Source organism: Pseudophryne corroboree, chromosome 8 (genome assembly GCF_028390025.1).
Source record: "Pseudophryne corroboree isolate aPseCor3 chromosome 8, aPseCor3.hap2, whole genome shotgun sequence".
Taxonomy (NCBI): domain Eukaryota; kingdom Metazoa; phylum Chordata; class Amphibia; order Anura; family Myobatrachidae; genus Pseudophryne; species Pseudophryne corroboree.
In genome coordinates, this window is record NC_086451.1 from 46,010,868 (window position 1) to 46,036,004 (window position 25,137).

The 25,137-nt window shown below is 47.3% G+C and overlaps 1 protein-coding gene across 4 annotated transcripts in view; it reads left to right on the top strand.

The window, feature by feature from the left end:
• LOC134947464 (deoxyribonuclease-1-like) overlaps nucleotides 1–25,137 on the top strand; it is a 75,619-nt gene that overhangs the window by 34,100 nt on the left and 16,382 nt on the right. For all 4 annotated transcript variants that reach the window (XM_063935549.1, XM_063935550.1, XM_063935552.1 and 1 more), the window contains 6 exons: nucleotides 1,901–1,984; nucleotides 2,407–2,522; nucleotides 17,034–17,146; nucleotides 19,272–19,429; nucleotides 21,319–21,415; nucleotides 23,255–23,306. In XM_063935549.1, coding sequence (XP_063791619.1) covers nucleotides 1,901–1,984; nucleotides 2,407–2,522; nucleotides 17,034–17,146; nucleotides 19,272–19,429; nucleotides 21,319–21,415; nucleotides 23,255–23,306 — 620 coding nt within the window. The remainder of the gene's footprint in view (nucleotides 1–1,900; nucleotides 1,985–2,406; nucleotides 2,523–17,033; nucleotides 17,147–19,271; nucleotides 19,430–21,318; nucleotides 21,416–23,254; nucleotides 23,307–25,137) is intronic.

Here is a 25,137-nt window from a genome sequence, read left to right on the forward strand (position 1 = left end):
CTTATCAGGTGCTATTGATTTTACTGTGCTCAAAGGGTCAATTTACTAAAGTGCGTGTTTTCAAAAGTGGATCTGTTGCTCATAGCAACCAATCAAATACTAGCTATCATTTTCTAGCGTGTACAAGATACATTTTAGCATGGAACTGATTGGTTGCTTTGGGCAACATCTCCACCCGGAGTATATGACAATCATGGCAAGCATATAGGGACCTTGGGGTAGATTTACTGAAAATTAAAAGTGGAAGTGTCACCCATAGCAACCAAGTGTATCCTAGAAAATGATAGAATCTGATTGGTCTTTTTTAGAAGCTTTAGTACAGTTTTTCTACCCGCTTGTCTCCGACATGGGCCCTCATTCCGAGTTGTTCGCTCGCTAGCTGCTTTTAGCAGCATTGCACACGCTAAGCCGCCGCCTACTGGGAGTGGATCTTAGCATAGCAGAATTGCGAACGAAAGATTCGCAAAATTGCGAATAGAAATTTCTTAGCAGTTTCCGAGTGGCTCGAGACTTACTCCTACACTGCGATCAGTTCAGTCAGTTTCGTTCCAGGTTTGACGTCACAAACACTCCCAGCGTTCACCCAGGCACTCCCCCGTTTCTCCAGCCACTCCCGCATTTTTCCCAGAAACGGCAGCGTTTTTTCACACACTCCCATAAAACGGCCAGTTTCCGCCCAGAACCACCCACTTTCTGTCAATCACACTCCGATCACCAGAACGAAGAAAAATCCCCGTAATGCCGTGAGTAAAATACCTAACTTTTGAGTAAAAAAACTAAGCGCATGCGCTCTGCAAACATTGCGCATGCGCAGTAAGCGACTAATCGCAGTATAGTGAAATTCGGCAACTAGCGAACAACTCGGAATGAATGCCATGGTTCGGTATGAAATACCACTGGTCATAGGGTCACCACCTCATCCTTTTAATTCTGAGCACATATTAATTACACAGGTTCTGTGGCTGGCTGACTTCTAGATTCCATTTCACCTGGTTTTAATCAGCCACAGAACCTGTGTAATTAATAAGGGTGTGGTTCATTAGGCCGACATGCATTAGGTCGACATAAATTGTGTCGAACACTAATGGTTGACATTTACTAGGTCGACATGGCAAAAGGTTGACATGAGCTTTTGGTGTCGTTTTCTTCGTAAGGTGACGGGGAACCCCAATTAGTGCACCGTGGCCCCTCGCATGGCTTGCTTCGCTCGCCATGCTTCGGGCACAGTGCCTCGCTCCGCTACTGCTGCGCTCTGCACAGATTACCGTTCCCAATTGTGGACCACGTGGATTCTTAAGTATGAAAAAGGCCACAAAATGAAAAAATTTGTGAAAAACTCATGTCGATCTTTTTACATGTCAACCTAGTACATGTTGAACCAATGACCATGTCAACCTAATGCATGTCGACCATTAGTGGTCGACCTAATGTATGTCGACCTAATGACCGCCATCCAATTAATATGTGTCCAGAATTAAAGGGAAGAGGTGGTAACCCTAGCTGGTCAGGATGTCAGCAGTCACATGACTGATAGTGGCATCCTTACAATGAAGATCCTGGCGTTGCAGGGGGTAAGTATTTGAATACTTACCCTCCACCCCCCTAACCTACCCTAATCCTAACCCTCCAGGGGTGGCGGTTAAGGCTAACCCTTGGTGGGGTGGCAGCTAGTGCTAACCCCCCGTAGTGCCCCCCCAGCCCTAACCCTAACAGGTTTCCCCGATACTTTCGGGATGTCAGCTGTCGGTGTTCTGGCACCGGTCTTCCAATTTGTGCCGGGAATCTTGCGTCGGTCACATGCATCCCCTCTGACATCCTTATTTCATCTTTCTCATTACTACACAGGTCTCTTTCTCTACTACAAAACACATGTAATTGGTAATAATCTGTTTTATGGCAGGGCCACTGGTCTACACTACAATGTGCTGATTTCTGACCACCTGGGCCGCAGTAGTTACCGGGAGAAGTATGTGTATGTGTACAGGTAAGAGACTCCGCTCATTGTGACTAATGCATTGGCATCTCACCATCTGTAACATGAACCAGCTTCCATCCTGCTTGTAATCAGATTACCATAGGGTAAGAGGCATCCTGAGGGCAGTCTCCCCGTGCACTGTCTGTAGATCCCCTAGTCTGTGCATAACATGTTTAACCTAAAATGAAATAAATAGCACCTTCATTAGCCAGCCCGAGTTTTGCTGCGCAGAGTTACAGCTGACAGCATCAGTCAGAAGAGATTTTTGCAGAGTAGGGAGATGTGAGCACCTGGCTTGGCAGAGCTGTGGACCGTGATAGATGAGAAGGATGCCTGAAAGTGAAGGGCAGCTTGTGTCGCCCCATTAAAGACCTTGCGGCAGATGGAGGGTTGTTGATGAGCTTCTCTCTGTCTTGTTTTCTCCTCCGCAGAGAGGACATCCTGAAGCCAACGGAGTGGTATCACTACGATGATGGCTGTGAAAACTGCGGCACAGATGTGTTCATCCGTGAACCTTTTGTTGCTAAGTTTTCATCCCTTACTACAGGTAAACCGGCATGGAAAAGGGAAAAAAGTCATGTTCTCCAACATGTTTTATACTTATATAATTCTCAGGTGTTTCTCTGAAGGGCGACTAGTACTATAATTGTTATTTAGGGGTCTATTCATGAAGCTGTGAAAAGTGTGGAGAAATGAGCCAGTGGAGAAGTTGCCCATGGTAACCAATCAGCATTGATGTAACATTTATAATTTGCATAGTATAACATTATACAGAGCAGCTGATTGGTTGCCATGGACAACTTCTCCACAGGCTCACTTCTCCACTCTTTTCACTGCTTCATGAATAGATCCCTGACTGTTATTTATATAAAACACTACAACACAGCACTTTACAGCGATTAGGGGACAGGTATTAACGATCACATTTATGATGTGATCATTAACGATCATCCTTGCATACAGACCTGTGGCATCATCTGCCGGTATGCAGCTGTCCCGGCGATGCAGTGAACTAAGGGTTCCTGATCCGGACATGGGAAGGAGCGATGCACAGATAATATTTGTCATTAACATAAGTGCTTGTGCCGTTGGAGCTTACAGTCTAAATTCACTAACATACAAGCACACAGATAAACAGAAGGGCTTATTTATGACAGAATCTAATTAGAATTCCAGTATGTTTTCTTGCTGTGGACGGAATCTGGAGCACTTGGCAGAAACCCACGCAAGCATTGGGAGAACATATAAACTCCACACAAATTGGGCCCTGGTCAGGAATTGAACTCATGACCTCAGTTCTGTGAGGCAGTAATGCTAACCACTCCACTATGTGATTTAACAAATAACTTGAACTAAAGTTCTCTGAAAATGTGATAACTACAGTATGTCTGTGCTTCCATTATTAACTCTTTAATGTACAGACACTTATTTTAGTGGTCATTTCACTTAAGAAAGTTACATTGAAACATAATTTAAGATCTGCCAATCCCATATATATGTGTGTGTGTGTGTGTGTGTGTGTGTGTGTGTGTGTGTGTGTATATATATATATATATATATATATATATATATATTGTGGTTGTACATTAAAAAGCTAGATAAATAGAAATTTAAATAAATAAATCTAAAAGCATTTAATTCTTAAGAAATCTATATTCACAACACACAAATGTTTTTAATACAAATAAATAGTTAAACTAATTATAATTATATACAAATATTTGGACTGTTACTAAGGGGGGTGTCCAACTAAAGCCGATCCGTTTTCGGCGGGTGAAAACGGCCCAATATCGTGATTAATGACCGATGGTCATTATCACGTTAACCTATTACAGGCCATTTTCATCCACCGAAAACGGACTTGTGATCCTTTGAAAACACATGGGATTGGGGATAAGTTCCCGATCCCATGTATTAGTGTGGCTCCGGCAGCCGCTTATTGCGGATTATGCACCCCAAGCATAAATCACAATAAGTGCTGGCATCGGGGGGGAGAAGCCTGCTGCATTGGGGCTAATAGGATAGCCCACCCCTCCCCTCCCCGTCATTGACCACAGGTAATAGGAAACCCCCTATGTACTTTTCAAGTTGCTGGTACTGTATTTATATTTAGCTATTTTTATGTTGAAACAGGGATGCTGTACTAGGACTCGACACAAGGTGGCGCCTGAACACAACAGAACAGATATACAGCTTTGTGATAGCTTCCATTATACAATAGCTCTATTTAATCACATCACACAGTGATTTCAGGATTGTGACAGCATAATAGGATTTGATGGTGACGAAGAAGTGTAGTTAACATGAGCATTAGCATGATCAGAGAGGTGGGAGTGCAGTGGGGGCTACACAAAAACTGACAGAGTTTAAAAGTTCAACATAATCTACGTTTACCTATTTTTATTATACTAAATGTAATTATAGGCAATTATTGTCTTCTATTAAAGGATAGCTTAAAGAGAATGTTGAAAACAGGTGTCTCTCTCTCTCTATATATACATTATATATATATATATATATATATATAAATAATGTGTCTATAATGGGTCTTGTGTAGATTTGGATGCAAAACATATTGCACTTGTTTTCCAGCTGCACATGCACACCAAGGGCTATATTATTCACTACAGTAAGTGTCGGTCGGATATGCAAAGATTTAGCGTTCCGCCTATTTACTAAAGCCAAAACCGCATTGAAACCACCAAGTAATAGAAACCACTAGCTATGCAGCGCCATCCTGATGTTTATAATGGAGATGCACCCCGTAGCCAATTTACTATGTGTTAAATATCAAAACTGACGTCAAACTGGGCCATGATAAGGGCCTGCCTATGGCCGATGTGTTGTAGACAGCGCTGCAAACATCTATGTTTTTTTAAATGAAAATATTTAAAATCACAAAAAAAACAACAAGCTAAAATGGTGTGAGGTCCCCACAAATTGCACTTTAAGCCTAGGCTGGCGGTGGAGAAATCAGAAGGAGTAAGCGTGCGGGTCCCACTGAGTTTCCACTAAGCTGCACTTGGCTACTGCTAAGTCAGTGCTAAAAACACTTGGGCTAGAATACCAACGCCAGGATCCTGGGCGCCAGAAAGGTTCTATTCCCACTGTATGGGTGTCATGGACACCCACAAGTTAGGGAAGGGGTAAAAGTTAATTTGGAGAGTCAAAAATCAGTACAAAGCCCTTTTTGGCAGGTACAGACCATAAAAAAAAGGTACTGTACCTGCCAAAAAGGTACAGTTGTAGGGTATGAGACGTGTCATGGGGCGCGTATCTGCTGATGGCATCGAGCATGTACGTGCAAATACATGGCGTCTGAGATGCTACTGCTATGGCCAGTGGGGGGCGTTCAAGTGTGGTTGCACTTGAGCCCATCGTTGCAAAGTACTGATTTTCGGTACTCTGCATAGGACTCAGGCCGACATCAGTCTGATGACGTTTCAGGTGCGTGGAGGGGTCGGCAGCGGGCTCCGTTTGGAAAAAAGGAGGAGCGTCACTGCAGTTTAGAGGGTTGGAAGAGGTCAGTGATCTCTGTCACAAGGCGCCCCATTCCTGGCCTCTGCAATGGCCTGCTAGCGTGCCCGATGGTGGGTGCTTTGATCTGATGCTGCATCCTAGGATGCAGCTTGAATCAATGTAATAGACGCCTCCTGCTGCATTACCATACAGTGCTATCACTGCAGCAGTGATACCACCTCCGACTGCACCTGAATGACCCATAAACCAACCCTTATCTTCGATGTGCCCCCATATTTGCATATAGGTTGCGCCGTTGCGGATGTGTACGCAATGGCGAAGGCGTTGCAATGACTCCGGTAGGCATCTCTTTTTACTCCTAGGTGACAGCTTCACACAGGCACTCTATCTTTCTCCACTTTATCACCCTCCAAGGCTTAGTACATCCTCCCCCAAAAATTGTAGAGCTCAGTGCTAGAGTTGGCATGCAGAGGTTATCAGACATGGGGGTAATTCCAAGTTGATCGCAGCAGGAAATTTTTTAGCAGTTGAGCAAAACCATGTGCACTGCAGGGGAGGCAGATATAACATGTGCAGAGAGAGTTAGATTTGGGTGGGGTGTGTTCAATCTGCAATCTATTTTGCAGTGTAAAAATAAAGCAGCCAGTATTTACCCTGCACAGAAACAAAATAACCCACCCAAATCTTTTTTTTTTGTGTAAACTGTTTTTATTAGTCAAAGCAGTATTCAAAAACATTACAGAAACATTTTCAAAAAACAAAGGACAAAAGACAAAAGAAGGGCATACAGAAATGTCGCGTAACATATATCCATCAGTACCCCCCACGTCAAGCGCCCTTGGCCAAAGTATATCTGTCTGCATTTCTGTCATCATAAAAACTTATAAGTGAAGAGCATAATATCAAAACAGCATCAATGAATGGGAAAGAGGAAGAAAAGAGAGAAGAGGAAAAGAGGATAAGCAAGGGAAGAATAGAGTGGGTAGGGTCAGGTGTGACAGTCTGCATGGTGCGGGTAGACTATTTGGGGAGTGTGTGGGCGATCTCCACCAATCCTAAGTCTGGACCACAGTACAGGAACAACATTGTCAGAGTATGGGTATAAATAATGGTGTACATATGAATATGGGCCCGTATACCAATATGAGGGGGGTTATATCGCAATATAGGACCTATACTGCAATGTGTCTTTAAAGTCGTACCAGGGAAACCAAATAGCTATGAAGCTAACCGTTTTCCCAGATGAGAAGGAAACCAAATCTTCCATGTCCAAAAAGTGATCAATCTTTGTGAACCACATTTTAATTGAGGGTGGAGAGGTAGATCTCCAAAGAATTGGGATTACCGCTTTAGCAGCGTTGCAAAGGTGTCTTAACAGGGAATGTTTGTAGGAGTGTGATCCTGCGGGAGTATGATTAAGGAGCCAGAAATCTGGGTCTCTCGGGATTTCGTCACCTACTATCTGTTCGGTGCATTTAAATACTTCTGCCCAGAATGGAGTTATAAAAGGGCAATCCCACCAAATGTGTATAAAACTCCCTGGGGCATTTTTGCATCTCCAACACATATTTGAAAGAGAAGGGAACATTCTATTGAGGGCACGAGGGGTCCTATACCACCTATATATAAGTTTATAAAGGGTTTCTAGTGTCGAAATGCATAAAGAACTCGCCTGAGCGTTCTTGAACACGGATTCCCAGTTTATTTGAGTAGGTAGCCCCGACAATTCCCTTTCCCAGGAAGCCAAGAAGGTAGGAGGTTGTGGGAAGAAATTTTCCATAATCAACGTATAAATTTGAGAAATAGTATGTGTGGGTGAGCTGGGGGAGATACATAGTCTCTCAAATCCAGTGAGGTCCCTAGTTATGTCAGAGAAGTTCTTGGGAGATGATATAAAATGGTGGACCTGCAGGAACCTCCAAAACTCAGCACTGTGTAGGTTCCAAGAGGACTGAACATCTGAAAAAGAGCGCGCCCTACCCGAGCTCACCAGCTGACCGACTCGAAAGATCCCAGCTTCCGCCCATGGGGCGAAAGCAGTCCCTTGAAGGCCAGGGGTAAATTCGGAGTTATAGAGAAAAGAGGTTAAGGGGGACCGTTTGGAGGATATATAACTCTGGGATCTCAACTTGGCCCATAATCTGAGCGTGGGAGCGACCGTGGGATGTGATACCTTCGGGAGGGTAGGGAGCCAAGGTGCAATCTCTATATAATATGGGAGACAGCCCTCCTCTAGGAGGACCCATTGTTTGCGATCCTTGGCACGTGTCCATTCCAGTATCCTATTCAGGTGTATTGCGTGGTAATAGTTAGGGATATGTGGGAGTTGTTGCCCCCCTTGATGTTTTCTCCTGAACAAAATATCATGTTTGAATCTAGGTGTATTACCACCCCATACGAATGTTCGGATAAGCCTCTGGACATCTCGGAGCCATAGTAGGGGGATGTGTATCGGAAGGGTCTGGAGAAAGAATAAAATCCTGGGGAGGACATTCATTTTAACTACGTTGATCCTTCCGAACCAGGACAATCTCAGCTTTTTCCACAACAGGAAGTCTAAACGTAGCCTAGACAGTAAGGGTTTAAAATTTAGGGAGAACACTTTGGATAAGTCATTGGTCAATAACACCCCCAAATATTTTAGTTTATGATCGTGCCAGGTGAAGGGGAAGGCTTGTTTCAGGCTTTCTACTATAGCAGGAGGTGCAGTTAAGGTCATGGCAATAGATTTGGAATGATTTATTTTGAAGTTAGAGAGGGCTCCAAACCTCTCAAACTCCACCATTAGGTTTGGCAGAGAGGTGACCGGATTCGTGATTATTGCGAGTAGATCATCGGCGTATAATGCCAGTTTGTATTCGGTTCCCCTCACTAACAAGCCCGAAATATTTGGGTTAGCCCTAATGCTTCGGGCTAGTGCTTCCATGCAGAGGACAAAGAGCAATGGGGATAGCGGGCATCCCTGTCGCGTACCGTTGAGAATTGGAAAGGGGTCAGAAAGGGTGCCATTAATCTTAATTTTGGCGGATGGGGAGGTATAGAGGGATAGGATTCTGTGGAGACAGATGTTACCAAGTCCCAGATGTCTCAATATTCCGGTCATAAAATCCCAGTCCACTCTGTCAAAAGCTTTTTCTGCATCGGTTGACAGTAGGATAGATGGGGATGAGAGCCGACCCGCATAGTGAATCATGCTGAGCACTTTGGTGGTATTGTCCCTGGCTTCCCGGCCTAAAACAAACCCAGCTTGATCTCCGTGTATCAAGCCAGGCAATAGTAGTTTAAGGCGGTTTGCGATCAATTTAGCGAAAAGCTTTATTTCAATATTTAATAGGGAGATTGGGCGGTAGCTGGAGCAAAGACTGGGGTCTTTACCCTCTTTGGGTAGAACTGCGATATGGGCTTCGAGAGATTGTGGGGAGAAGGGCGATTGGTCAGATATAGTATTAAAGGCTCTTGTAAGTATGGGGATTAATTTCTCTTTAAAAGCTTTGTAATATGCAATAGTATATCCATCAGGGCCGGGACTCTTGCCATTAGGAGAGGATTCAATAACTCTCTGGACCTCCTCAGTAGAAAAAGGGGCGTCCAGCTCTTCTATTTCTGTTGCGGTCAGTGTGGGGAAATGTAAGGTCTTTAAATAGTCAACTATGGCTTTTTGATGGGACGACCTGTCAAGTCTGCCGGTTGGGCCGGAGAGGTTATATAGAGTAGAGTAATATGTCTTGAAGGCCCTGGCTATGTGAGATGTCTGGTGTTGGGGTTGGCCATGATTGTCTTTAATTGTATGAATGAAAGTAAGAGCACGCTGTTCTCTAAGTGCTTTGGCCAATAATTTTCCAGGCTTGTTGCCCCATTGATAGTATCTGCTACGGCACTTCCGATAAGAAAACTTGACTCTATCTGAGAGTAACTTATTCAGAGCCGCCCTGGCAGTTTCGAGATCGGCGTAGTGTTGTGGGGTTTGGGATTTTTTATGTAGAAGTTCTAGAGATTGTATTTTAGACAGTAAATCCTCTCTGAGTTTCTCCCTCTGCTTTTTGCGAAAGGATCCTATTTGAACACAGACCCCCCTGATAACACATTTGTGTGCTTCCCACACTGAGACTTTGGAGATGTCATCTAAGTCATTGGTATCAATATAGGAGTCCAAAGCGTTATCAATTCGGGACTTACATTCTGCATCTTGTAAGAAAGTGTTGTTGAAACGCCAAGACCATTGGCGATGTGCGTTGGGAGGTAAGCGTATGGTGAGGTTGACTGGGGCATGGTCGGACCATACAATCTGACCTATAGAGGCATCAGACAGAAGGTGTAAGTGTCGGTGACTCAAAAATAAATAATCGATCCTAGAATATGTCTGGTGCGGGTGTGAGAAATAGGTGTAATCTATATCAGTGGGGTGTGTCAATCTCCAAGTGTCGATCAGCTGGTGGTTAAGCAGAGCACGCCTCATTCCCCTATGCTCCCTTTCTGGCTTGCTGGAGATCTTTTTAGAGTTGTCCTGGCGAGGATCCAGGGTCCAATTCAGATCGCCTCCCATCACCACCACCCCCTCCAATAGAGGTTCCGCGTCTTCTAGAATTGAGGATAGAAAGGCGGGTTGTTTAGCGTTGGGGGCATATATGTTTAAAAAAGAGAAACGTTGGCCATATATGTCGCATTTCACCAGCAACCCCCTACCTTCAGCTATTCTGTGGGAGGCTACATTGAGGACAGGCAGATGGCGGGCAAGTAGAATGGCTACACCCAGTGTTTTACCAGCCGAATTATTGGACAGGAAAACATGCGGGTAATAGTGGCATTTTAGGGACGGAGCGTGTCCCATCTTGAAGTGTGTTTCCTGAATAAAAGCAACGTCTATTTTCTCGTCTCTAAGCCATTTAAGAAGTTTAGACCTTTTTTCAGGGACATTCAACCCCTTGACGTTAAGGGTAGTAACGTGTAAATCACTCACCCCCATTGTCAGTCAGATCCAATCGTTTCAGGATAGTCTTCTCTTCGGCAGACCCTGGGAAAGGTGAGGGAAAGATAGCAGGGGGGAGAGGTAGGAAAAAAGAAGGAGCAAAGAAATAGACAGAAAAAGCTGCGGCGGGGGAATCTCCGCCAAAAAATACTTTAACATTAAACATGAGTGGTATTACTACAAGAACTGCTGCAAGAAGGACAGGAGCGGAATCCTGCCGACTCCCAGTCCAAAGAAACAGGGGATGCAGCATATTGGGGTCCTGCGGGGGGTTCAGGACAGCGACCACTCCCAAAATAGAAACTCGTTAAATATACGGTATCACCGAGGTGTGCACTAGGCATATGTGAAACATGAAAAATAGAGCATACAAATATATAAGTACATGTATTGGAATAAGAGCGCACAGACAAACCTCCAGTCATCAAGCCGGGTTTCAATAGACTTTAGTGTCTGTACGCTGTCATCCACCCACGTAAACAAAGACAACAAGAAATAAAAAGGAAAAGAGAAAATACAAGTAAAAACAGAAACCGATCACATTGGTGAACAATACATTGCACTATGAAAAGATAGAAAAACTCAATGTATAACATATTCGGCAAGTAAATTTACATCCACTCGGGACGAAGTATCACACTCAAGGAGGCTTCAAAAGTTGAGGGCCAGGAGTGGATCCCCGCATCCGCGGGGTGCGAACCTGCTGCCACGCGTCTTCTGGAGGGAGTACAACAGGTAAGTCCGGAAGGTGGTGAAAGGCGTCCCAGTCAGGAACCGGAACCGGGGGGATACCTAAAATCGTGAAGAAAGCCTGTAAATCCGACGGTCTAGAAAGACTCGCAATTTTGCCGCCATGAGAGACCTGGAGGGAGAATGGAAAGCCCCATCTGTATTTCAGCCCGAGCTTCCTGAGAGAGTCTGTGAGAGGTTTCAAGGCGCGACGTTGTTGTAAGGTTGACCAGGCAAGGTCAGGGAATATCTGAATCTTGTCGCCTTGAAATTCAATGTTGTCTAGTAGACGAGCCGACCTCATTATATCCTCTTTTTGGGCGTAATAGTGTAGCCTACAAATCACGTCCCGTGGTCTGTCGGAGGGTAAGCCTCGAGGGCGAAGGGCTCTGTGAGCTCTATCAAATATGATGTCTTTATTCGGATCCAGATCAATAAGTTCCCCGAATATCTTAGATAAGGCGTGTACCAGGTCTGTTTGCTGGACGCTCTCCGGCAGGCCCCTGACTGTAATATTATTCCGCCGGCCGCGATTATCCATGTCCTCTATGTGCGACTTTAAGAAGGAGATATCGTCCCGTTGGTGAGATAGGACTTCCCGGAATTTAGTCAAAGAGTCCACAGTAGACGATTCATGGCGTTCCAGGACATCGACTCGAGTCGCGATTTGAGACATATCTTGTCGGAGCGCTGTCACTTCCTGAGTGATGGTGGATAATAGACGGGTCTCCAATGCGGAGAAGTCTTGTTTCGTGGGAAGTGATCGTACATGAGACAATATTTCACTTATCTCCGCCGATAAGGAGAGGGCCTGTGAGGGCTCCGGAGGCCCAGGGGAGGTCATGTCGTCCACCGGGTCGTGTACATTCGAGAAGGTCGGGACGTTAGTAGAAGCAGAGAGGGTCGAGGTTGGAGAGGTTAGGAACTGACGTAGATCTGATGAACGTCGATTCGCGGTGGGAGGAATCTCGTCCGGCTTAGTCTTGGCCTTCTTTTTTTTCTTTATCCCTTTCACCATGAGATCGGTCTTTAGATAAAGCAGATTAGAATTACACTTTCACATTTCCTCGGCATTATGTAGTATGAGGGCCGTCATCGTGCAAGAACCCCCCTCGTGGTCTTAGGGTGGCATCAGGCAGGCATGCACGAGGCTAGGGGCCCATGTTTTCACTTGTTATGGTGGTGCCTCTGATATATCTCAATCGGGGTGTATATACAGGACCCCAGGCCACCGATTAAGGAGTTGGCCAGCTATTTTAAAAAGTAATTAAATGGATAGATGGATGGATGGATGGGTGGGTGGATGGATAGATGGGTGGGGGGAAAGCTGTGATTGTTTTTGTATTATTTTATAGTGTGAGCAAGCCTATATAGCCCAGCTTTGTGGATCTCCCTTTTTTTTTTTTTTTTTTTTTTTCCTGTGCGGTGCTGCAGCCACAGTGAAAGCACAGCACAGTGCCTCTCACTTAACTCAAGATGGCCGCCGGGCGTCCTCCGTCCTCCTCCCTTCTGCCGAGTTGCCGGGTCCCTGTCACTGTGGAAGCCGGAGGCAGGGAGAGAACGACTAGCCGCAGCAAGCGGCCGGCGGCAGGTGGGTGTTTGTTGTTCTTCCTGACGTTCGCAGCCCGATCAGCGGGTCCCGGAGCCGTCTCCGGCCTACTGCTAAAATCGAGACCCCGGCTTCTTCCGACCCCGCAGGCCGCAGTCCGCGGGAGCAGTTAAAACTGCTCCCCGATTCCGCGGTACCTCAGGGGTCTCAGCTGGGGGGCACCAGGAGGGCAGTAGATGAAGTGGGGTGGCCTAGTAGGTGTGGACACAAGGGGAATAGTTGATTTGGGCTATGGGTCTAAGGAGCTCTTTTCCAGCACGTCTGCCTCCTTCAGACCCCAGACCACGCCCAACCCACCCAAATCTAATTCTTTCTGCACATGTTATATCTGCCTCCCCTGCAGTTCACATGGTTTTGCCCAATTGCTATCAAAAATCCTGCTGCGGTCAACTTGGAATTACCCCCATGTTCAGCTGAAAATAAGTTGTTTGACGTGATTACTATATATACATGTACTTGCCAACTAGACTTCTTCCTACGGTGGAACAATATGATATTCTGCTATTCATCATTATTCCCAATTAGAATAACATGAGCCCAATTAGGTAACTGATGTTAAAACAGTCAGTTACAACGGTGTAAAAGTGCTGTCCTGCAGTGAAAATGCTGTTGTGTGACATCCTAGGGCAGATGCAGAATGCTATACCAATTCTCATGACGCAAATTGTGTGAATTAACTCTAAGCATGTCCACAAAGAGACTGCACACATATGTACGATTGCAGAGTGGCTCGCACCTAACATGGGTTGGGTACGGGATCTCAGCGCTTAGGATGCCAGAGGTCACAGCGGACCGACAGCGGCATCCCAATGCTCAGAATCCCAACACCTGGTGGGTAAGTAAGTATGCTATCCACCCCCCCCCCTCAACCCTCCCTTCTTATAGCCTGACCCTAATCTTCCCTTTCCGCAGCGTAACCCTAACCCTCCCTTCTTGCAGCCTAACCCTAACCTCCCTCCGCACAGCCTAACCCTAACTTCCCTACCCGCAGCCTAACTCTAACCTCCCTCCGCACAGCCTAACCCTAACTTCCCTCCCTGCAGCCTAACTCTAATCCTCCCTTCCCACAGCCTAACCCTCCCAAAAAGTAGCCTAACCCTAAGCCTCCCTCCCCATAGCCTAACTCTAACCTCCCTCCGCACAGCCTAACCCTAACTTCCCTACCCGCAGCCTAACCCTAACCTCCCTCCGCACGGCCTAACCCTAACTTCCCTACCCGCAGCCTAACTCTAACTTCCCTCCGCACAGCCTAACCCTAACTTCCCTACCCGCAGCCTAACCCTAACCTCCCTCCGCACAGCCTAACCCTAACTTCCCTACCCACAGCCTAACTCTAACCTCCCTCCGCACAGCCTAACCCTAACTTCCCTACCCGCAGCCTAACCTCCCTCCGCACAGGCTAACCCTAACTTCCCTCCCTGCAGCCTAACTCTAATCCTCCCTTCCCACAACCTAACCCTCCCAACCAGTAGCCTAACCCTAACCCTCCCTCCCCACAGCCTAACTCTAACCTCCCTCCGCACAGCCTAACCCTAACTTCCCTACCCGCAGCCTAACCCTAACCTCCCTCCGCACAGCCTAACCCTAACTTCCCTACCTGCAGCCTAACTCTAACCTCCCTCCGCACAGCCTAACCCTAACTTCCCTCCCTGCAGCCTAACTCTAATCCTCCCTTCCCACAACCTAACCCTCCCAACCAGTAGCCTAACCCTAACCCTCCCTCCCCACAGCCTAACTCTAACCTCCCTCCGCACAGCCTAACCCTAATTTCACTACCCGCAGCCTAACCCTAACCTCCCTCTGCACAGCCTAACCCTAACTTCCCTACACGCAGCCTAACTCTAAACTCCCTCCACACAGCCTAACCCTAACTTCCCTACCCGCAGCCTAACCCTAACCTCCCTCCGCACAGCCTAACCCTAACTTCCCTACCTGCAGCCTAACTCTAACCTCCCTCCGCACAGCCTAACTCTAATCCTCCCTTCCCACAGCCTAACCCTCCCAACCAGTAGCCTAACCCTAACCCTCCCTCCCAGCAGCCTAACCCTAACCTCCCTGCGCACAGCCTAACCCTAACTTCCCTACCCGCAGCCTAACCCTAACCTCCCTAACCGCAGCCTAACTCTAACCTCCCTCCGCACAGCCTAACCCTAATTTCCCTATCCGCAGCCTAACCCTAACCTCCCTCCGCACAGCTTAACTCTAACTTCCCTACCCGCAGCCTAACCCTAACCTCCCTCCGCACAGCCTAACCCTAACTTCCCTACCTGCAGCCTAACTCTAACCTCCCTCCGCACAGCCTAACTCTAATCCTCCCTTCCCACAGCCTAACCCTCCCAACCAGTAGCCTAACCCTAACCCTCCCTCCCAGCAGCCTAACCCTAACCTCCCTGCGCACAGCCTAACCCTAACTTCCCTACCCGCAGCCTAACCCTAACCTCCCTAACCGCAGCCTAACTCTAACCTCCCTCCGCACAGCCTAACCCTAATTTCCCTACCCGCAGCCTAACCCTAACCTCCCTCCGCACAGCCTAACCCTAACTTCCCTACCCGCAGCCTAACTCTAACTTCCCTCCCCGCAGCCTAACTCTAATCCTCCCTTCCCACAGCCTAACCCTCCCAACCAGTAGCCTAACCCTAACCCTCCCTCCCCGCAGCCTAACCCTAATCCTCCCTTCCCACAGCCTAACCCTCCTGACCCATTGCCTAACCCTAATCTCCCTCCCCACAGCCTAGCCCTCCCTTCCCTCAGCGTAACCCTAACCTCCCTCCCCACAGCCTAACCCGCCCTTCCTGCAGCCTATCCCTAACCCTCTCTGACATACTTACGTGTGGGATGTTAACTGTCGGGATTCCGGCACTGGCATTCTAAGCATCAGGATACCAACTACATCCCCCTAACACATGTAATGAGGAGGAAAGGGCTCTGGAGAAACATGCGGAGGCGCCTCCCTGCACAATGGGGGTCATTCCGAGTTGATCGCTAGCTGCCGTTGTTCGCAGCGCAGCGATCAGGCAAAAAAAATCGGCATTTCTGCGCATGCGTATGGGCCGCAGTGCGCACGCGCGATGTACTTTCACAAAAAACTATACAGTTTCACACAAGGTCTAGCGACGCTTTTCAGTCGCACTGCTGATCATTGAGTGATAGACAGGAATGGGGCGTTTCTGGGTGGTAACTGACCGTTTTCAGGGAATGTGTGTAAAAACGCAGGCGTGCCGGAGTGGCTGGGAAAACGGGGGAGTGGCTGGCCAAACGCAGGGCATGTTCGTGACGTCAAACCAGGAACTAAACGGACTGAGCTGATCGCAATCTAGGAGTAGGTCCGGAGCTACTCAGAAACTGCAAAGAATTATTTAGTAGCAGTTTTGATAATCTTTCGTTCACACTTCTGCTAGGCTAAGATACACTCCCAGAGGGCGGCGGCCTAGCGTGTGTAATGCTGCTAAAAGCAGCTAGCGAGCGAACAACTCGGAATGAGGGCCTAAATAGTCTGAAGTGATCGCAAGGTAGGAGTAAGTCTGCAGCTCCTCTGAAACTGCTTGAAAATATTTTGCTGCCGTTCTGCGATCCTTTCGTTCGCACTTCTGCTAACCTAAGATACACTCCCAGAGGGCGGCGGCTTAGCGTTTGCACTGCTGCTAAAAGCAGCTAGCGAGCGATCAACTCGGAATGAGGGCCAATGACCTGTCCTAGGGGCTTATTTACTAACATTTAACTTATGAAAGAGAGATGTGCCTTTTTTAGCACTTTTTCAGCTTTTGGAGCTTTGCCTGTCCACAGATGACCCTGTCTGATTGGCGGCCATTGATGATTGGCGATGCATCTAGGAATATGGGGGATTCTGCATGTTAATTCTCGATTTTCTGATCCTGACCATTTTCTGGTCAGAATCTGTGGGGTAAATTGACTAAGATGGGAGTTCTATTTAAGATGGGATGTTGCCCATAGCGACAAAACTGGCCGAACTCGGACGTTTTTTTTAAAGGGGCAATCACTTGCAAGGCATAACCTGCCTTATAAGCGATTGCCCCTTTAACAAAATGTCCACGTTCAGCCTGTATCCCGCACGGCCGCTGAACTCGGGCGTCATTACATCCATCCAATGTTTGGGGGACACAACCTTTCCTTATTTGAGTAACTTTACCTCATTCTGAAAACACTCCTATACTGAGAGACCTCAAGCACAAGCGTGCAAGGCAAAGAACGTTTCCTCCAAACGGCAATGTGCTGCAGTACCCAGGTTACATGTGTTGTCCCGCTTTTTCCTCAGAGCTGAAGGACTTTGCCCTGGCCACCATTCACACTAGCCCAGATTATGCGGTGCGGGAGGTGGATGGCCTGTATGACGTTTGGGAAGACGCCAAGCAACGCCTGCTCCTAGAGGTTCCACAGTTTATTATTGCATTATCTATTATTTACAAGGCTCCTACATTCTCTGCATTGCAACAGCATGGGGGGATGAATGACTGGTAGTCAGACACATAACATGGAACATAATAGCTGCTTGGAGGAGGGGGAGATAAAGGGAAGACTATTACTTATTCCCATCCAGGGGAGCAGGGACACAGTGGAGCGAGTGGAGGGGACTTGTGCACAGATTTCTGGCAGCTGACGTGTTTAGCATCCCCTATGTAGAGGCTGCATGTTCTGTTGTACTGCTTCCAGTGGCATCCGCTGGGCCTCCTCCTCGTAATACCTTCCACAGCTCTGGGAACAGTGACCCACTGAGCTGTTCTAAGCAGCTGGTCCTTTCTCCCCGCCCAAATACAGTATTTAAGACATGTTAATGGGATTTCAGTGCACTCTTCATGGTATTTTACAGGAAAGCTGATAATACATAATAAATGCCAAAGGTAATTTACACCTGGAGATCAGATTGACACATAAATACTACAATTACAAATGAACGGTATTACTTATATATGGCTGGATCTTGCAGGCACACACCCTTTAAGCCCAGGACCCAACCGTCAGCTTTATACAGATTACGCCATTCCTTCATAGCCATGGCAGTTCTGCAAAACAGCAGAAGTTTTACTAGTAGCAATGCCCCTATATCTTCACTGCAACATAACTTGGTCTATCAATTAAGGGGGTGTGGATCATTAGATCGACAGTGTCTAGGCCGACAATATTTAGGTCGGCCACTATAGGTCGACAGTCACTAGGTCAACAGGGTCAGAAGGTCGACATGTTCTAGGTCGACATGAGTTTTTTATGTTTTTTTGGTGTTGTTTTCTTCGTAGAGTGACCGGGAACCCCAATTAGTGCACCGTGTCCCCTCGCATGGCTCGCTTCGCTCGCCATGCTTCGGGCAAGGTGCCTCGCTCCGCTACTGCTTCGCTCGGCACAGATTACCGTTCCAATCGTAGTCCACGTGGATCGTTAAGTATGAAAAAGTAAAAAAATTAAAAACTCATGTCGACCTTTTGACCTGTCGACCTAGAACATGTCGACCTTCTGACCCTGTCGACCGTCTGACCCTGTCAACTTAGTGACTGTCGACCTATAGTGGTCGACCTAAACATTGTCGATCTTCAGACCGGATCCCCAATTAATGACCTGTCCAATCCTGGTCAGGGAGAAAAAAGTTTGACATACTGTATATGGGCAATACATGCAGGATTGTAACGAGGGGTATATGACCTGGTTGGATGTGTAATGTTGACATACACATCCAACCGGGTCCCAGCGGTTATGTGACCGTCCCTTCCAAGTTCCAGGTCAGACCTCCAATTTTCCTTGTGTTCTGGTATTTGATTGTTATCCCTAAGACTAATTCCTACCCCTATCCTTCTCTCTAGTGTTTAACTCTCACCCCCTGCCACGTAGCCTAACCCTGACCTCTCCCTCTGCGACCTTTTCAATGTTGACATTTCACTTGTTGACATTCTGAGTGTTGACATGTTGCCTTCGGCACGCTCTGTCAAAAAGGGGGCATTGCCTCACCGGAAAGTTGAGTGGTCTCACGGCCCAACCCTCGTTTTTCGTCATTCCGATGGGTCCTGGAGATGTTGGCTGTCCCCGGATTCTTGTCTGAAGTGCCGGCTCACACACTGAGGGAGTTATTCAGAGATGGATGCAGAAATTGCTTCCGCAGCAGGATCTGCGTCCATCTACTCACATACTGGCAGCTGCCCAGCACAGGGCAAGGCCGCCCAGCATGTGAGTGGCACCGCCGCACGATGCGTTCGCAATTTGTGACATCATACAGCCAACCGTGTAATGCCGCGTTGACCCCCCCCCTTTCACTGCATTTGTTTCAGTTTTTTCATTTTACCTCAATAACCAATCATGCGCCTTTTAAAAATATCAAAAGTGTCATTACCAAACCACAATTTATCGTGATGGCTGTTCTGGATCTTTAATTCTGGTATAACTTTGGGCAGCAAATTAAAAAATAGTTGACAGCTTTAATCATCGTGATGTTCCTCCCCTCCTGATATGCGATGGCTTCGGCCCTACGTCGCTGGTTATCTGTAAAGGACTAACACCATTTCTCCTACAGGACATCCTGATCTTGGGAGATTACAACGCCGGCTGCAATTATGTAAAGACCCAACACTGGCCTCTGATTCGTCTCCGCCAGGACGCCAGCCTTCAGTGGTTGATTAGTGATTCTGAAGAGACCAATGTGAGCCCCAACACCCGCTGCCCATACGACAGGTGAGGGATGTACAGTGTTGTCAGTAAAGGGCCCCATACACTAGAACAATAATGCCCGATTTCATCCAATTTCGGGCATTTGGAACGATATATCGGGTGAAATCGGGCATTTTGGAGGTGTTTCCGATCCGATCCGATGCGCGTTCCCGTGAGGGTTGGATCGGCTCCCCTAGATTGTTAGTGCTGCACTCGTGATATGTCGGTACCTGCAGGTATGGCTGGGATCGCATACGATATATCGCATGCAGAATGTACCAAATCGTATGGAAGAGTTCAAGGGAAATCGCCTCCGACTTCAGCCTCAGACATATGGTTCTAGTGTATGGGGCCCTTAAGTCAGTATGTGGAGAATACAGAGTTTATGATAGATGTAAACGGAGCTTGTTAAAGTGGACAATGAATGTGTCTGTGGGTAGGCTGCCATATTGTAGTCTGAGCTATTGAATGCATGACATGCAATCACTAAATATATAACATTTACGTCTATATGCCTAGCACTTGCAAATTCTGTTGCACTTTGTAATTGGGAACAAAACAGTAACCGAACAAGACTGAATAATAACAGACAAAGAGGTAGATTTATCAAAGATTGGAGAGAGCTAAAGTAGAGAGAGAGATAAAGTACCAGCCAATCAGCTCTTAACTGCCATGTTACAGGCTGTGTTTGAAAAATGACAATTGGGAGCTGATTGGTACCTGGATCCCTTCATCTCACTTCAAGATTTGATAAATCTCCCCCACAGAGGTAATCTGGCCCTGCTCGCGAGCTTACAATCTATCTAGACTTGTGACATAACTGAGGCATTGTGTTTGAACCTAGGCTTAGACTTATAGCGGCAGGCGTGCAGGGGTGGCTCATTACACATCGCTGTTTTTACTGGGTAGATTCAGTATTTACAATGCAAAACTGATAAATGCAACCAGTGGCGTTTTGGAAGCTGGGGCTACAGCGTAGTCCAAAACTAAAAGAGGGGAGCCACACCCACATGAACCCAAAATGCTGCCCAACGTTGCCGGCCGGGAGACAGCTGGAGGAGCAGCAAGCACAGCGCAAACCGGACTGTACAGCAGCGGCGGATAAGCCCGCCCCCTGTCTTCAGTGTTAACCAGCTTCCATTGGCTAGCTGACTCTCTGCCCGCTCCCCAGACTCTTATGTCAGAGGGTTAAAACACCCTTTTAAAAGTAAGATGTATCAAACCTAGGGGGTCATTCCGACCCAATCTCTCGCTGCAGTTTGTCGCAGCGCAGCGATCAGGTCGGAACTACGCATGCGCCGGCGCATGGCAGTCGTCGCGGCCTAGTGATCGCCTCTGAGACAGAGGGGGTCGCTGGGCGGGAAGGGGCTGAATGGCGACATTAAGCCGCCATTTAGTATGCGCGGTCCGGCCAACGCAGGAGTGGCCGGACCGTTGGGGAGGCGTGCCGCGGCAGCTGCGTGATGTGTCACGCAGCCGCTGCGGCCAGCGTCAGCGACACACAACTCTCGGCCAGCCGCAGGGGCTGCGCTGGCCGGGAGTTACTCCACAAGTACAAGAGCATCGCTGCTGTGAGATGCTTTTGTATTTGTGCGGGGGGGGGGGGGGGCGGCACTGACATGCGGGGCGTCCCCCCGCATGTCTGAGTTCATGATCGTAGCTGTGCTAAATTTAGCACAGCTACGATCAACTCGGAATGACCCCCCTAAAGCGTACAAGTGAGGAAGTTGCCCATAGTAACCAATCAGCTTTTAGCTTTTATTAACTAGTACATTCTATGAATGATTGTATGGGTGACTGCTCCATTTGTCCTCTTTAGTGTTCTATCATAATACACCCGTTTCATGAAATCATTTGAAACTGTCATATATTAGTGGCTGCTTTCTGTTTAATGCTGAATGTCGGGATTTTAGGATTGTAGCTGGAGGAGAAGGTTTGAAAAAAGCAGTAATTCCAGGCACGGCAAAGGCGTTCAACTACCAAGTGAAATACGGCCTTACATATGAGTTGGTAAGCCTGATTATAATATGTATGTATCTGCTTATTTAAGGAGATGTCTTTGTTGCTTCCAAGGAAACAAGTGAATTGTATTATGGTGGTCATTCCGAGTTGTTCGCTCAGTAATTTTCTTTGCATCGCAGCGATTTCCCGCTAATTGCGCATGCGCAATGTTCGCACTGCGACTGCGCCAAGTAAATTTGCTATGAAGTTTGGTATTTTACTCACGGCATTACGAGGTTTTTTCTTCGTTCTGGTGATCGTAATGTGATTGACAGGAAGTGGGTGTTTCTGGGCGGAAACTGGCCGTTTTATGGGTGTGTGTGAAAAAACGCTACCGTTTCTGGGAAAAACGCGGGAGTGGCTGGAGAAATGGAGGAGTGTCTGGGCGAACGCTGGGTGTGTTTGTGACGTCAAACCGGGAACGACAAGCACTGAACTGATCGCACTGGAAGAGTAAGTCTCGAGTTACTCAGAAACTGCACAGAAAAGTCTTTTCGCAATATTGCGAATCTTTCGCTCGCAATTTTGATAAGCTAAGATTCACTCCCAGTAGGCGGCGGCTTAGCGTGTGCAATGCTGCTAAAAGCAGCTTGTGAGCGAACAACTTGGAATGAGGGCCTATGTTCAAAATATAGTTATATACCTTCAAATATTGGCCATTGTTAATATGGGACAGGCAGGGTGGTTACTGCAAACCAGTGTCGGACTGGGGCATGTAGGGCCCACCGGGGGAATGCAGTTGTAGGGGCCCATGTAGAGGGGTGTGGCCAGTCCGCAGAGGGGGTGTGGCCTGCCACCTCATTGGTTTGACTAACCATTAGAGAGTGCAACGTCTGGGCCCCTTCATAAATATATACAGTAAATTCAGCTGCTGCATGCATGAGGGTGTAGTATGGTATGCCGGCGGCCGGGCTCCCGGCGACCAGCATACCGGCGCCGGGAGCCCGACCGCCAGCATACCGACAGTGTGGCGAGCGCAAATGAGCCCCTTGCGGGCACGGTGCGCACCACTCTATTTTATTCTCCCTCCAGGGGGGTCGTGGACCCCCACGAGGGAGAATATGTGTCGGTATGCCGGGTGTCGAGATTCCGGCGCCGGTATACTGTGCGCCGGGATCCCGACATTCGGCAACCAGAAGACCACCCATGCATGATAATGTACCAGATTAATAACAGATTAATAACACAATGCACTGTAGAAAATGCACCATAGTCCAGTATAAGGTAACATATGTATGATGTATAATTCAAGTGCAGTCTAGAATCTCATCCTTAGAGTAGGAGGTGGGCCCCCAAGCAGTAGGGCCCACCGGTGGTTTCCCCTGTACCCCTATGGGCCAGTCCAAGCCTGCTGCAAACCATGTCCTAGTGGGATGTAGTTATTTCACAATACCGACGCCGGAATCCCGCCCCCTCACAATCCCGACAGTCGGCATGCCGACTAACAGGTACTATTCCCACACATGGGTGTCCACGACACCCATATAGTGGGAATAGAACCCGTGGCGGGCATCTAAATGTAAAAGCTGGGATCCCGACGTCGGTATGGTGACATTGTAACTGTGGATGGGTTCACAATCGCAAGCTGTGACACTTTGTGAATAAATTCTCGCTGTGACTGCCACTGCACTACCATTGTGGTATGTTCGTAGTGTGACTCAGATGCGTGCGCAATGGCAAAAAATCGCTCCACTGTGTCTGACATTGACGTTGCGTCCTTCACTGAATTTGTGTGTGCTTTATTTATTTTTTAAGAGTAATATATATATATATAACAAGTCAACTTTACATCAGCACTGAAATACTTAACATGTCATGACAAAATAAGTTATTTTCTTTCAACTCTAGGCCAAAGCGGTCTCCGATCACTACCCCGTGGAAGTGGAATTACGTGAGGACGGTGAGTACAGTCATGGATTATATGCTGATCATGTAATATATTAAAATATGGTTATTCAGGTAAGTTTCATGCTGTTGGAAAATCAGGGGAAAAAATGGGAACAGACATTGTGATAAGGGTGTGATCATGGGCCATATTCAGGGCCGGATTAAGGGTCACATGGGCCTGGAGCTGAAAATTTTCAAGGGCCTATAATGCGAAGGAGAGGAGCTGTGACTAGTGCTGTGTGATTGTGGCCAGAGCCATGTGGGTGTGTACACCCTGTACACTATGGGGGGGGATTCAAATGTTTGAAAAGTCGGTTGGGTGTCTATTTTTTCCTTCTATTAGATAGGAAAAAACAGACACCCAACTGACTTTTCAAACATCTGAATTCCCCCCTATGTGTCCCAATGTCTCCCTAAATACATAAACATAGAAAAATTGGATCATTTTGTGAGAAAACTACAAAAACAATTTTAATACTTATCATTTATGATTGTTTGGACAGCTCTGTGCCTGGTCGTCATCCTGCTGCCAAAATGATGGGCCTATTTTTATGCGGAGGCCTGGAGCTGGACCTCCATCCGCCCCATTGTTAATCTGGCCCTGGCCCTATTTATCAACATCCACAATTTAATTGCGGTTGTGTAATGAAAATATCGATTGCATAAATGTATCACTCGCGTTAAAACCCTGTCCTGGCAAATCCCTCTCCCTGCTGTCTTCTCATTCGCCATAGACGGGCGCATGTGTTTATCAGAAGAAGACCCCGGGCAACAGTCCCCGACGGATCGAGCAGTGTGTATGCTGAACACACTGCTCGATCCGTCCATAGATATATCTGCAGATCAATTGATCTGCAGATATAACTGTTAGTGTGTACCCACCTTATGACGTGGCGCTCCCTGATCAGCTGGCGGGTCTCCAAGTGACAGAAGTCACAAGGGGACCTGCCATTCGGGAAAAGGGGATTCATTCATGTGTACACATAGATCCCCTTAAGTGCGATGGACCAGGATTTTTGCATTTTGTTTTTTTTAACACCTGGATGCCTACATGGACTGAAGAGGACCGATCTACACTGGAAATAGGTGAGTGTATTTTTTTTTTTTACAGGTACCCTATGGATTCTACTGGAGAAGGGGACATGAATGGCTGTGTGGGATGTAGGTATAGTAAGTATGTGTAAGTGTGTGTATGTATGTGAGTGTGCAAGTATGTTTTAATAAAGTTGTACTATCATGGTGTGTGTGTCCTGAGTATTTTTTTATTTTACTGTGAAACTACAGGTACCAGCGGGCCCTATAATGCCTGCATGCTGGTACTTGTGGTTCTCCAAGTACCAGCATGCGGGGGAGGCTTGCTGGGACCTATAGTTTCACAGCAAAAGACCATAATATATTTATTTTTTTACACAATGAAGCTATGAAGTCGCCACCCACAGTCCACGGGTGGCGACCATAGCCCCGGACTTCATCCCCAGGGCCGTCTTTTCGTATGGGTTCAATGGGCTCTTGCCCAATGGCCCCAGGAGTATAAGGGCCCTAGGTTGATAGCCGAGCATCCCCTCTTTCCAGGGGTACAAGATTTTTTTAAATTGGACCTGGGGAAACGGAGATATCCGACTTGAAAGCAGTGGTCCCCATCCAAGACTGTTAATTGCTCTTCCCAGCCAGATATCTTGGGTTCTGTCCGACTTAGATTTTTTCTGAGGGTATAAGCTGGGACTCTCCCCTTTTGGTGCACACTGGCAGCTTGTCTCTACTATGCCCAGAACCAGAGATATCAGCCTTCCACCTGCTCCAGCTCCACACGTCTAATATGCAGTTTTAGATTTTCATTGGTGAAT